The sequence below is a fragment of the Fukomys damarensis genome, unplaced genomic scaffold, assembly GCF_012274545.1.
Source record: "Fukomys damarensis isolate Sample0158 unplaced genomic scaffold, DMR_v1.0_HiC HiC_scaffold_10, whole genome shotgun sequence".
Taxonomy (NCBI): Eukaryota; Metazoa; Chordata; class Mammalia; order Rodentia; family Bathyergidae; genus Fukomys; species Fukomys damarensis.
Window position 1 is genome coordinate 16365098 of NW_022900922.1, and position 14228 is coordinate 16379325.

A 14228-nucleotide genomic window follows, 5' to 3' on the forward strand; every position below is an offset into this window, starting at 1 on the left:
TTCTTTTTTTTTTTTTTTTTTTCCCTATTTTGAGACACAGTCTCACTAAGTCACTAAGTTGCCTAGGGTTGGCTCAAACTTGTGATCTTCCTGCCTCAGCCTCCCCGAGTGCTGGGTTACAGGAGTACACTACCATGCCTGGATTAATTATTTCTTATAGAATATAATATTTAGATATTTTTGTAGAATGTAAATGTTTATAACAAAAATTAAAGGTGTGTCAAACCAAGGTCAAAATACAATTTTTTGATACATTTCTAAAGGTGATTATTAAAGTTAAATGGATCTCTTGTTTTGATTGTTGATAGTTCTAGAGCATTTAGAAATATTTTTGTTGGCTGGGGATTTAGCTCAGTGGTTCCACTGTCTGCCTCACAAGCGCAAGGGCCCGCGTTCTATACCCAGTACCCAAAAAAAAAGAAAAAGAAATCTTTTTGTTTATATTTTTTTTGTTTGTTTGTATTTTGGTACCTGGGATCAAACTCAGAACCTTGCACTTGTGAGGCAGGCGATGGAACCACTGAGCTACCCTGGCCCCCCCCCTTTTTTTTTGGTACGGGGATCAAACTCGGGACCTTGAGCTTGCCAGTTAGGCAATGTGCCACTGAGCTACATACCTGGCCCTAGAAATATTTTTTTATTGTGAATTAATCTTTGTAAGTGTGATTCTATTACCTGTGTTAAAGCAAGGGGCAATAAAAAGGATTTTGGCATAAAGAGATTTAACAATTATTCATATTCACAATTTAAAATTGGTTGTGTATCTCGTTTTTCTGCCCTAGTTGATGATCAGCTGTCTGTACATATTGACGAAGGTGGATGGGCTTGCCTGGTCTGCAAGGAGAAGCTCCTTGTTTGGAAGATCACCCTGTCCCCTGTCACCAAGGTGTGTTCTTCAGGGAGCTCATGGGCCACAGGGGTAGGGAACCACTGGATCCTGCATCTTCTCCTCCCTCTTTAGGGCTGGGAGGACAGTGGTCTGAATCTACATAGGCATTTGGGAATTTGTGAAAACACTGAGCACACATCCAAGTTTGTGTACTAGGAAAAGTTTCTCCTATTTTCATGATATTTTTTACACCGGGGATCAAACTGGGAACATTGTGCTAGTGAGGCAGGCATTGGCACCTCTGAGCTAAATCCTGGTCCTATTTTCATGATTTTTAAAAAATTAATATTTATAGTTTATTCCCTCCCTACAGCCAGGTGAGTGAACACAACCTTAGGGTGTTACTGTCTTCAGAGTGAAGGTGAAGCTCAGCACTGAGTCACATGGCCCCTCGTTTCTCCTCAGGCTCCATTCATTCAATCCTTAGCACAGTTTTCTGTGTGATTTTAGCTTTTTTTCTGGAAAGTGGGCTTTTGCCCTCTCCTTCCCCTAACATTCACCTTCTGGCATGTGCCACTTCTGGGCACAGAGTTGTCCTCACTCTTTGTACCATGTCACCTCGTGGATTGGTACTTGCCACCCTCCTTCCAGCAGGTCCAGTGGGCTTTAGGAACATTTACCATGTTTGTATCAGCACAATTAGCATAAGAATAATGTCCTTAGACAAGATGTATGTTATTTACATTTAATAAATTAGAGACAAATTTTCATGGGCTTTGATGCCTGTCACTGGGCCTAAGAAAAATCTAAGATAATGCTGTCCATGTAAGCTGTCAGAATGTGTTTATTTCTAAGAAGATAGACTATATTTTGGTGAATTGCTTATAGAACAGGAAAAATGATGCCAGTTGATGGGAGAGCTTTCAGGTGTGAGCTTCTGGCAGTAGGTCATCATTGTGTCTAGCACCTTACCCACATCAACTTTTCCCTGTGCAGAGTCTCTGGCACCTCTCATTATTCTGGGCCTGTGTTCTCTTGGAACTCAGGGTTCCTGCTCACCTAAACTTCACATTTGTTGGCCTCTGTACTGCTGCTGCCTAAATACTGTTCTTTTAGTTGGGAGTAGTAGAAGAGAGAGAAGACCAAGGGGCATGCTGATTTAGCAAAGGGATTTTTTTTCTTTTCTCTTTTGACACAGGGTCTTGCTATGTAGTTCAGGCTGAGCTTGAGCTCACTGTGTAGCCCAGGATTGCCTTGAACTTGCAGTAATCCTCCCTCCTCAGCCTCTCAAATGCTGGGATTCCAGGTGTTTAACCACCATGCCTGGTTAGCAGAAGCATCTTGGATCTTGATGCTTGGCTAAATGTTAAGAATAATTTTCTTTTTTTCTTTATTTTTTTGGTGGGGGGTGGTACCTGGGATTGAACTCTGGACCTTGTGCTTATAAGGCAGGCGGCAACACCACTGAGCTAAATCTTTGGCCCCTGCTAAGTATTTTCAGGGCAGGTTGGTGTAATTACCCTTGGTCCTGCTAATTTTAAATATCAGACGAATCAAAACCAGATGGAGAAAGTCTGTAGGAAGCCTAAATACTTCTCAATCTGTAGGCTCTTTAGCCCCAGAAGAATACACTAATTGCTATTCAAAATCCAGCCTCACTCATAAGTTTTGTGCTTCTGTGTCTCTTAAGATTCTTTATTGTAAATACTGAAAGCATGATCAGAAAGAGCTATGAAGAGAATATTTGTAACATGGTAGTTCCAGCAAATGTATCAGAATGTAGAATACACAGAAAGGAAATAGAGATGTCAGATGCATATTCATATTCCAAAAAATTGGATTTTATGCAAAAGTTTTTCTGTTTGGGTCTGTTCTGCAGTTATCTGTTTGCAAAGAACTTCAGCTGCCACCTAGTGACTTCCCCTGGAGCGCTGACCTGGTGGCTGTTTCTTACTCTGCCACCTCAGGAGAAGCACATTCTGTTCAGGTAGGTGACTTAAAAGCTTATTGAAATAAACTTTTCAAAATAAAAATATTCTACATTGGAGGAAACACCCAAGCCAATTTTGAAACATAACTAAAGCTACAGAAAAAAAAGCTCCATGTCACTGACAGAGTTGGACACATGGGTATGTGGGACAGAACAAAGTCTCATTTACAGGCCCATAGAAGTTGGCCAGTGGTCTTCAACAGGTGCAGAAGCTCTTTAGGGGAGAAAGGATGGTTTTTTCAGTAAATGGTGTTAGAACAATTGGTCATCTGTAATTTTTTAAAATTGAATATCCCTCTAAACGTCATACCTACTACACAGATTAACTCGAAATGGATCATAGCTCTGAATGTAAAATTGTAAAAATTTTAGAAGAAAACAAGAGAAAAGTTGTCATAAGGTAATGTTAGGCAGAGCTCTTAGAAATCACCAAATCATGATTCATAAAAGAAAAAAATTGATAAAATTAATATTAAAGTTAAAATAAGATCAAAATTGAAAACTTTGAGACACAAACCAGATCACACAGTAGGAGGTGATTGGTGGGCAAATGAAGTGTCGTCTGTATTTACAGCCAGCTCCCCTTCCTTATCCCCAAGCCCCCTCCTGTCAGATCAGCGACAGCATAGATTTTTACAGGAGCAAGAACCCTACTGTGACCTGCGCACGTGGCAGATCAAGGTTGCATGTTCCTTATGAGAATTTGATCACCAAACCACCCTCCGCCAAGCCCTGGAAAAAATTAGCTTCCATGAAAGTTGTACCTGGTGGTAGAAAGGTTGGAAACCACTGTTTGCAAGGAAGTGCTGATGTCTGCATGATCTGAAGGATCACAGATACAGTAAGCCAAGTTAAAGGCCAGCATCAGTGGTTATTTTTTGTATGGTCTCATTGTTTGATGTTCTCAAAGAGACAGAAAAACACTGGTAGAAACAGTGGCTGAGTTAGGATGAAGAAAGGTATGTGACTGTCAAGGGATAATATAATTACTGGGAAGTTTTGAGGGAAATTGATCTTTCTTGAGGTTAGTTACGCTAATCCGTGCATCAGAATTCACAGACGTGTTCAACCATGGAAACACCAGTGTCACTGTTTGATTATTATATTATACTGTGTTGTGTTGTGTTTTTTTGTTTTTTGCCATGCCCGAAATAGAATTTAGGACCTTGTGCTGGAGAAGCAGGCACAGTACCACTGAGCTAAATCCCTGGCCCTATTTTGGTTTTTTGAGACAGGCATTTACTATGTAGTTCAGGCTGGCCTTGAGCTCACAATGATTCTCCTGCCTTAGTCTCCCAAGTGCTGGGATTACAGGCGTGTACCACCGTGCCTGGGCATGTTTGATAATTTAAAAACTATAGTTTTAAAGAGTTCTTTTTTTTTTGGTATCAGGGTTCAAACACGGGTCCTTGCGCTTGTGAGGCAGGTGTCAGAACCGCTGAGCTAAATTCCTGACCCAAGAGTTCTATTTCTGATTTTGTCAGTGTCATAGACTCACAGGGTTGAGGCCTTTTGTTGATTGCTTACTATGCTGTGGTTTTGTTTCAAGGCTGTTGCTGTCATGGTTGCCACCCGAGAAGGGTCCATTCGCTACTGGCCAAGCCTTGCTGGGGAGGACACCTACACAGAGACGTTTGTGGACTTGGGGGGTGACAGAATGTGCAGATTCCTAACAGCAGTGCAGGTATGTGGCAGATATTCCTACATACTAATGGGAAAGCTGTGACTTGGATTGGTAGTGAAGTTTGAATGACCAGAAATGTGGGTTCTGAATGGTTGTATAGACTGGGAATGACCAGCAGGAGACAAGAAGAAGAATGTGAGGGCCTGCAATTTGAACTATACTAGTGATGGTGAACCTTTTAGAAAGCAGCTATACCAGTTAGGTGGTAAACTGTAACCCTAAACTCATTTACTTAGAGCAAAATGCCAACACTACAATTAAACCTGCGTGCTTGGCTGCTGGGGCAATGCTAGGGCAACTTGGCTCTCATTCTGACAGAAAGGCCTCTGCATGCCTGCTGTAGCACACGTACCATAGGTTCACTATCACTTGTCTAGACAAAGGGGGCCCCTGCATGGTATGAGGAACCCCAGCCATGAGTCTCAAACTCCTGCAAGTCAACATGACGCAAGTGAGAAAGTGAGAAAGAACAAAAGAAAGATGCAGAAGCAAGAGTTGAAGACAAATCTGGGTCTGGGCTCAGCTTACGCTGCTCTGACTTCCAGTATGTATTGATTACGAGTGTGGGAAGAGGGAGTGCAGGGTATTCATGAGACATCTGGTAATAATATGTGAGGCATCTGGTAGAGCTATAAAAAGGGAGACACTACTTTCTTGCAGGAGAGAACAAAAGGGGACTAGGCCTGGGTCATAAGTAACCAGCGACCCATCAGGTCAGTAAGGGAAGCTGTAATTCAGGGAAAAGAATTTAATTGGGGTCAAGCTGACTTCAGCTGGAAGTTAACTCAACAGGCCCTGCAACTTCACAGACCAGGACTTAGGTCTCCACAGCAGCCACTGGCAGAGGAGCTCTGTTTGAGCAGCTGTGCCATCTAATGTGCCCATGTGAATCATGTAGGCTTTGGTCAGACTTCTAATATAATGCAGCCTAAAGAAGCGGAAGCAAGAAGCTGGTGCTATTGCAGCCTGCTGGTCCTGGGCAGGGATGTCTGCTACAGCGTGGGACTCCAGAATGTCATTATCAGCTGGTAACAAGTGCTGCTCATTTGTTTTAGAAACGTTTTATGAGTAGTTAAGAAACTCAGGCACTATGCAAGATGAGCACTTGTGTCATTCTGCAGGTTTACCAAAGAAATAAAATATGACTTGTTGAACCTGCAATATGATGAACTTCAATTTAAAAATCAGAATTTTTAAAAAATTAACTTTTTAAGCTACAAGAGTTTTTCTGTGTAGAATTAATTATGCCAAGTTAGATTGTGAGGTAGATTATTTTAATTAAATAACATGGTGCCTTTTTATTCTTTTAGAATTAAGGTGGGGATGGTTTTTCTCTGTAACAAAGAAAACATGTCTTGTTACTTTTCTTTGTCTTAGTGTTAGGTGCTTAACTGAACTAATCTCAACAGTGTTTCTCCATAGGGAGGATGTTTTATATTGGCCTCAGCGGGAAGTCAACTAATTCGGTTGATACCTGAAAGCTCTGGAAGGATTTATCAGCATGTCCTGCCACAGGGCCAAGGCATGCTGTCAGGAATTGGTCGAAAGGTTTCTTCCCTTTTTGGAATTTTGTCTCCTAGTAGTGATCTCATGGTGAGTTTGTGAAATACTTGTTTTATAAGCTTATTTCTTAGTTAAATCTGTAAGTTGATAGTTTCCTATGAAATTATTGCATCCATCTGAAATAAAACTATACCATAAAATTTAATGTGTTGATGAAGAATTAATTTGGCTTTTTAAAAAGGCTTGACTTGAAGTGTGTCTTCTCTCCTTTGCCTCCAACTATCGGTGTGGATGGCATATCTGGACCTGGGGCTGGTATTGCTTGTGCTCAGCTGAGAGCAAGGAGGATGATGGGAACTGATGGGAACTTTATGGAGTGCCCTGCTAGGTGCTCTGTGTCTCTTGTGTAACCACTCTGGTAACTGTAAAGCAGAAACTTTCCCTGCAGTTTTCTGCTGTGGAAGCAGCCTAGAGGAGGCTGAGGTTGCTTGGCTGCTCAGTGCAAGAGTAGAAATCATGCCCAGCCTGTCTGTATCTGAAGCACAGCTTTTTTTTCTTTGAAGTAAAACATTTATTGGTACATTTTAGATATGCATAATGATAAAATTCATCATAGGGAATTTGTACTACTGCACATGATATATCTTGCTGCTTCTTTTTTCCCATTTCCCTCTCCTTTTAACCCTTCTTCCCCTCCTTATATATGAGCTTTGTTTATATTTTTCCCTTCTATTTTCTTGTCCTTTCTTTCCCTTCCCGTCCTCCCTTGTTCCCCTTCTCATTTGAACATTTTCTTCCCATTTCCCAATGTGTATTATACATTTTAGTTTATATTTCCACTTTTAATTTTATACCAGAGAGACAATGCAGTATTTGAATGTGTGCAATATTTGAATGTGTGTGTCCAATTTATTTCACTTCAGAGTATGTTCTCAAGGTGCTTGCATTTAGCTTCTTTTTTGGGGGTACCGGGGGTTGAACTTGGGTCCTTGTGCTTGTGAGGCAGGTGGCAGAACCACTGAGCTAAATCCCCAGCCCTCCATTTATCTATAAATGTCTTAAGCTCGTCCTTCTTTATAGCAGAGTAGTACTCCATTGTATAAAAAAACCACATCTTTATCTGTCCATCAGCTAATGGATATTTGGGCACTAGGCTGTTTCTTTCTTATTTCAGGCAGGTCTTGTCATCTGCTTCTTTAATTTTCTGTGACCCTAAAGCTTATCATGTCTAACAAATGTATCATATTCTTCCTTCTCTCCTATGGTCTAGACACTTTACAAAGTTTGTCTTGCTTCTGACTGCTTTCTGTCATTGCTTTCTTTAGCGATCCAGTAATAGAGCCCTGATACTCCTTGTGCATTTCTTTCTCTCCAACAGCTTGCAGGTGTTCTCTGGGACAGAAGAAGGTCGAGCTTCTACAGCCTGACAAGCTCAAATGTCAATAAATGGGAATTGGATGATTCCTCAGAAAAGCTAACATACAGTTGGGATTTACACAGAGTTCTGAAGGAAAATATAACTGATGCTATTTGGGTGAGGACCAGTAACATTCATCTCTGATTCACATTGTCGATTGTATGATGCTTGTTCCTTGTTTATTCTAACACATTTTTTTTTTTTGAGACAGGGTCTCACTATGTTGTTGAGACTGACTTGGAACTCACTATGTAGCCCAGGCTGGTTTCAAACTCACAGCGATCCTCCTGCCTCAGCCTCCTGAGTGCTGGGATTACAGGCGTGCGCCACCACGCCCAGCTTATTCTAACACATTTAAATGGATAGACAGTGCACAGCCATCACAGAGCAGATGTGGGATGTTCAGTCCTAGCTGTATTGGAGCTCACTGATTTTTTGCTTAACAATTTTCTATCAGGTGTATGCTTTTCTCCTTCAGACATGCAAGAGCCACCATAGATGTGGAACTTCATCAAGTTCTGGGGATACACAGGCGGGAAGAAAGACTTCTATGCTCGGGACCTCACTTTTTTATTTTTCCATTTAGGGATCTGAGAGTAACTATGAAATTATTAAAGAAGGGGTCAACATTCAGTATTTGGACTTGAAGCAAAATTGGTAAGCAATTATTGTTTTGTCCTAAAGAGGTGAGATTAGATATCAGTTTAGAAAATAAGTTTATCTCTAAGGTAAAATGATGAGCAAGCTTGTTGTCTGCTCTTCTGGTGCTAATCTTTTCATACTGTTAAGCCAGTGGCCTTGTTCTTCTTTATCTAGCCATGCTAGTTCACTTGGCAATGGGAGCATGTCTCAGTCTTGAATGGTATGTTCTTTTCTTGGTTTTCTTCCTGTGAGAGCCCCAGCCAAGCAGCTTATCTTCACATTGTCCGCAGGCAACACTGAGAGTCCATCCTTCCAGCCCTGTGGGTACCTGAGCTAAGGTCTGTCTTGCTTTCCTTGGAGACAGCTGCTCCTTGTCTCAGGTGCCCTTTCTGTTGCTGAATGAGCTCTAGAAAGCCTGTAGTTTGTGGTGGCTAAGCTACAAGGAGAAAGAATGGGTGAGGTTTTGTCTTTGTAGACAAGTTAGAACTAATCATGGTTTACGCTCAGAGGGTGTTTCTTTTTAGAAAAGTGGTATGTACGAGTCCAGGTTAGTTTAATAAAGTTTTTACCCTGATAAAGGTCACATGTACTTTAAAAAACATTCATAGCCTGGCTACCATGAGGATGCTCATGAGTCCAGTGTGACAGTTTACAGTGGCTCCTACTTTGCTTTTGCCATACTGGGACATATATTGCATGCTCCATGGGTTATGGGATTGTCGTCCTGCTGTGTCATTCTCTTGGGCTGTTGAGACTGTTAGTATGCCTCTTCCTACATTTTTAAAACCTTACAAAAGCTGCCAAGGAAGTAAAAATAATAGTGTTCGCTTACTTATGCAAGCATTTTGCTTAGATGCAGTTTGCCTGATTCCATTTGTCAGACTTTTAGAAACAAGACTGCTGCTCAGATGTTGCCCATTGTGGGCCTCAGTTTTCAGATTTGGAGGCAGATTGAGGGTGGACAAGAGACACTCAGGAATGCTGCCCTGGGTCTCCTGTCTTCAGTGTCACCTGTGTAGCAGGCAGCAGTTGTTTATGCTAGAGAGAGTGATGCAGGCATTCCACAGAATGCCTGTGTGCTCTGAACAGAGCTTAGACTTTTCTTTTTTCTTGACTAGTGATGGGCTCCTAATTTTGGCAGCAGCATGGCATCCGGCAGATAGTCCTTGCCTCGTCTATTACTCTCTGATAACAGTGGAAGATAATGGCTGCCAGGTGTCAGATGCAGTTACTGTGGAAGTCACTCAGCATAACCCACCTTTTCAGGTAAGTTAAATTGCAAGGTGGCTAACATATAAAGTTGTTTGGTTTTTTTTCCCCCTGAGGTTTATCTTCGGGGCTTAGAAATAGTTTAAGGTAGATTGCTTTCTGGTTTTGCTGTTTCATTCATTCCCTTGCCCAGACTTAGTTCTAAAGAGCTAAGCCTCATGCAGTCTGTTTCTACTGCTGTTACTCTGGGGCGGAATTGTCATTTCTGTATTGAATATAAGTATAGGAAATTTTGGTGAAAAGCTGAAAGATAAAAGTAAGGAAGATGCCTGCTGGGAGTTGGGGTTCACTTTTGAACCTGACATTAGAAAAATCCCCGTGTGCCCAAGGAATTGTATGTAGGCAACCACAGTGTATCTCATCAGTGTTCTGTGTGCATCTCACTGATGGAGCTGTTCCTGAGCTCTGACATGCGCGAGGGAGAGTCTGGACAGCTCTTTGTCATTTCATTTAACTTCGTGTGTTGTCTAATTCTGTTAAGTCCTGTTCTCAATATGGCTCATTTCACTGAATCCCATAAGCAAATCTTGATTTATTCTTTTATTTCAAGTGGAATTAAACCTTACCGAGTGTTTGAATTGTAAAAGAAAAATATACTCAGTACAGGAAAAATTTTTCAGAAAGTGTAGAGGGGTATAAAGAAAACAATGTGAAAAAAAATATGAGAATGTCATTTAATGTACGTATTTCTATTTCTTCCACTGATTTACATGTGGAAAAAATTTACTGGTTTGTTTTATTTTTGTGCTTGGTATCTTTTGGTGTTGGGTATTGAATCTAGGACCTCCCATGTGCTAAGCATAAGCTTGTGTTTGATATCTTGACAGTATAGTAGAATACAGAATCAAAAAGCTTATCAGTGATGATAAATGTTTGCCAATTTTAAGATAAATAATGAATGAAAGTTTTCTCTTCATTTCTTACATTTGATTTGGGTGTCTAGTTATAATCTAACACTAGGCATATATTTTCAAGACTTGCTGTTATTTGCAACTCAACAAATTATTTTTTCATTTCTTTTATGAGTATTTTTTTAAGTACAGTAATTACATTTATTATGGGAAGTTTGTACATGTACATAACGCATCTCAATTCTTTTTTGTTCTTTTTCCCCTCTCATCTCTCCCTGTTCCCTCTAACTCTTGAACCCCTTCCCATATGAAAAGGCTCTATTTCCTTTTTTTCTTCAGGTCTTTCTAAAATCCTTTTTTCTTTTCTTCCCTACTCTCTGCATATTCCCCTTCCCATTTGAAAAAGATTGTTCTGCTTCCTGCTATCTGTACTTTATTTTGCTCTTTATTTGTTTTTTGGGTTTCTCATATAAGAGAAACTATGTGATATTTAAACTTGTGTCTTATTTATTTCACTTCACATTATGGTCTTGAGGTGCATCCATTTTCCTACAAATGACTCAGGTTTATCCTTCTTTATGGCAGAGTAGTACTCTTTAAATGACATATTTTCTTTATCCATTCACTTGTTGATGGGCATATAGGCTGTTTCCAATTGTGGCGATTATAAATTATGCTGCTATAAACACAGATATGTCTGTATCACTATAATGTAATGACTTTAACTCTTTCAGGAAGATTACTAGAAGGGTACTAGCTCAGTCAAATGGAATTTCTAGTTTTAGTTTTTTGAGGGATTTTCATAGTGGTTGTTTAGATTCCCACCAAAATATAGAAGGTTCCTTTTTCCTTGTAGCCTCTCCAGCATTTGTTATTACTTTATTTTGTAATGATAGCCATTGTTTCTGGAGGAAGGTGACATCTCAATATTGTTTTAATTTTGATTTCTTTAATGCCCAGTGGTGTTGAACATTTTTTCATGTTTTTATTGGCCATGTGTACTTCTGCAAAGTATCCATTTCAGATGCCCATCTTTTGATTAGGTCTTTTATTTTGGGAGGTCTGATTTTTTTTTTTTAATTCTTTGTATATTCTAGATGTTAGTCCTCTGTCTGAGGAATAGCTGGCAAAAATTTTTTTCCCATTCTGCAGGCTCTCTCTTCACCTGTTGGGTGTTTCCTTTGTTGTGCAAAAATTTTTTAATTTGGTATGATCCCATTTTGTTGAATCCTGGTGTTATTTCTTGTGTCATTGGGGTTCTGTTCAGAAAGTCCTTGCTTACAGCTGTGTCTTCAAGAGTTGTACCTATTTTATCTTCCAGCAGATTAAGTATTTCTGTTTTAACATTTAGGTCTTTGATCCATTTTGATTTTTGTTTAGTACGTGGTAAAACACATAGGTCTAGAATTAAATCTATTTGTGGATATTCAGTTTTCAGCACCATTTGTGAAGGACACTTTCTTCCATTGCATGTTTTTGGCCCCTTTGGTGATGATCAAATAGTTTAATGTATCTGGGGTTGTTTCTGCTTTCTGTATTCTGTTCCATTGACCCATCTTTCTGTTTTTGTGATAGTACCATGCTGTTTTTATCACTGTAGCTTTGTAATATGACTTATAATCTAGGATCATGATGCCTCCTACTTTGCTATTGTTACCCAGAATTGCTTTTGCTCTTCTGGGTCTTTTCTATTTTCATATGAATTTTTGGATTGTTTTCTCTAGATTCATGAAGAGTACTGTTGGTATTTTGATTGAAATTACATTAAATCTATATATCAGTTTTGGCAGGTCTGTAGCTATTTTGACTATATTGGTTCTGCCTATCCAGGAACATGGGATATCTAACAAATGATTTTTCTAATTGATGTTCATCTTAGTCAATTTAGGATATTTATAAATACCTGAGATGGGTAATTAATTAACAGTGTTAATTCACACAGTTCTGGAGGCTAGAAGTCTAAGATCAAGGCACCAGCAGGTTTAGTACTGGTTTTCACAGAAAGCGCCTTCTAGCTGCAGCCTCACATGGGGAGGGGCAAAAAGGTTTGCTCGCCTGTTTTACATGGGGTCTAATCCCATCCATTAGGGCAGAGCCCTGATGACCTAATCACACCCCTCTGCCCCCACAATACCATCGCTATGAGGTAGGTTTCAACATGAGAATCTCGGGGGAACACAGTTCTTCAGACCATAGCAGCTTCTGTAAACTGATTGTATCATGGGCAATGTTTAGATTTTCATGAGGAGAATCAGTGAATTAACATTTTATCCTTTTTATGGGATAGTATATAAAAATATGATTATAAAATCATACAAGCAGTTTTGTTTCCATTCTCACTAAATATAATTCTAATTTTAACTTTCAGTCTGAAGACCTGATTATGTGTCGATTGATGGTCCCTGACTTCTCGAACCAGATTGCCTGTCTGTACACTGAAAGTGCCATCTATGTATGCTCCACAGGAACTGGGAAATTTTCTCTTCCTCAGGAGAAAATTGTCTTCAATGCACAAGGTACGGTAGCAGTTTTAGAAAGCATGGTCGGGGAGCTCACTGGTCAATCTCTTTCCATACCTGTGGCTTCAGGCATGACATCTTCAAGCATCTAATACCACGTAGGCAGCAGCTGATGTCACAGCCCTACTGAGAAGTCAAAATGATGATAGATTCCCAAACATTTATATTTATGGGCAAAAATAATAACATTTTCCCTTGTGAGGAAACAAAAACAAAAATGATATTAAGAGAAGTAATTGCTTATCCTGCCTGATTAGTTTCTGAATTGATATTCATTCTATAAACCAGTTTTTCCAGAACCTGCAAAAGGAGTCCAGGTGCAGACTTAGGCATGGCTGAAGTTGGGGGCTAGGCAGGAATGTAGAGAAGCCAGGTGAATAATTAGGGTATTTATCTAAGGGATTGCACAGAGGACAGTTGGGAAAGGAGCTGTGTGTTTCTTGTCGCAGGCCAAGAGCCTGAAGGACAGATGGGTAAGACGTTACCAAGTTGCTCAGCAAGCGTAGGCACCTTGCCCCCTGGCTGACCTAGTAGGCACAATCAATTTAGGAAAAAGATGCTGCAGGATTGGAAAAGCTGCTATTGTGAGTCATGCAGGATAAAGATTTTCTCTAAAGGTTTGCTGTACTCCCTGCTGTCTTGAAAGAACAGCTTTTCTTGTCTTTAAAAAGTAGTAGGACACAGAGTCTGCTTCATATAGCAGCAGGTACTTGATTTGATTCTGGAATTTAAAAGCTGAGTAATACTGTAAAGGAAAAAAGTACTGTAAAGGAAAAAGTCATGACTTTTCTGCTCAGGATAGTAGATTTCAGAAAGATGTATTTGTTTTCTTTCTAGGAGATGGCATTTTGGGGGCTGGCTCCTGTGGCAGTGTTCCCATCCTCTTCTCTAGAAACAGTGGCTTAGTGTCCATCACATCAAGGGAAAGTGTATCCCTCCTAGCAGAAGACATGGAGGAGTCCTTGGCCTCTTCAGTCGCTGGACCAGGCAATGAGGTTGAGTGATTTCTTAAGATGTTTTAACTTTTTTTTTTGGTTCGTTTTGTTTTGTTTTGTACCAGGGATTGAACTCAGGACCTTGCGCTTGCAAGGTAGGCAGCGGAACCACTGAGCTAAATCCCTAGCTTAACTTTTGTTTTTATAAGACTATTTCACACAAATGTTTCACATAAGCCAGTTTATAAAGATTTGGGAAGAAAACATTCCTTTATTTGGTACTGAGGATCTATCTCAGAACCTTGCGCTTGTGAGGCAAGTGCAGTACCATTAAGCTAAATCTCTAACCTTTTTTTTTTTTTTTTTTTTTTTTATAGTACTAGGTTTTGAACTCAGGGCCTTTGCACTGAGCTACATCCCAAGCCCTTCTTTAAAATTTCGAGACAGAATCTTACAAAGTCGTTCTCCGGACTGAGCTAAACTTGTGATCCTCCTGCCTCAGTCTCCTGGTGTGCTAAGATTATAGGCATGCAGCACTGTGCCCATCAAAAAACATTAATTCTTTTATCTCCCTCATTCCTATGTCCTC

At 40.1% G+C, this 14228-nt stretch overlaps 1 protein-coding gene across 1 annotated transcript in view; it reads left to right on the forward strand.

Annotated features, from left to right (window-relative positions):
• Nup133 (nucleoporin 133) overlaps positions 1-14228 on the forward strand; it is a 56940-nt gene that overhangs the window by 8262 nt on the left and 34450 nt on the right. The window contains exons 3-11 of the mRNA XM_010621913.2: positions 783-886; positions 2709-2816; positions 4369-4503; positions 5926-6096; positions 7385-7540; positions 8010-8080; positions 9184-9331; positions 12554-12701; positions 13542-13699. Of these exons, the coding sequence (XP_010620215.1) occupies positions 783-886; positions 2709-2816; positions 4369-4503; positions 5926-6096; positions 7385-7540; positions 8010-8080; positions 9184-9331; positions 12554-12701; positions 13542-13699 (1199 nt within the window). The remainder of the gene's footprint in view (positions 1-782; positions 887-2708; positions 2817-4368; positions 4504-5925; positions 6097-7384; positions 7541-8009; positions 8081-9183; positions 9332-12553; positions 12702-13541; positions 13700-14228) is intronic.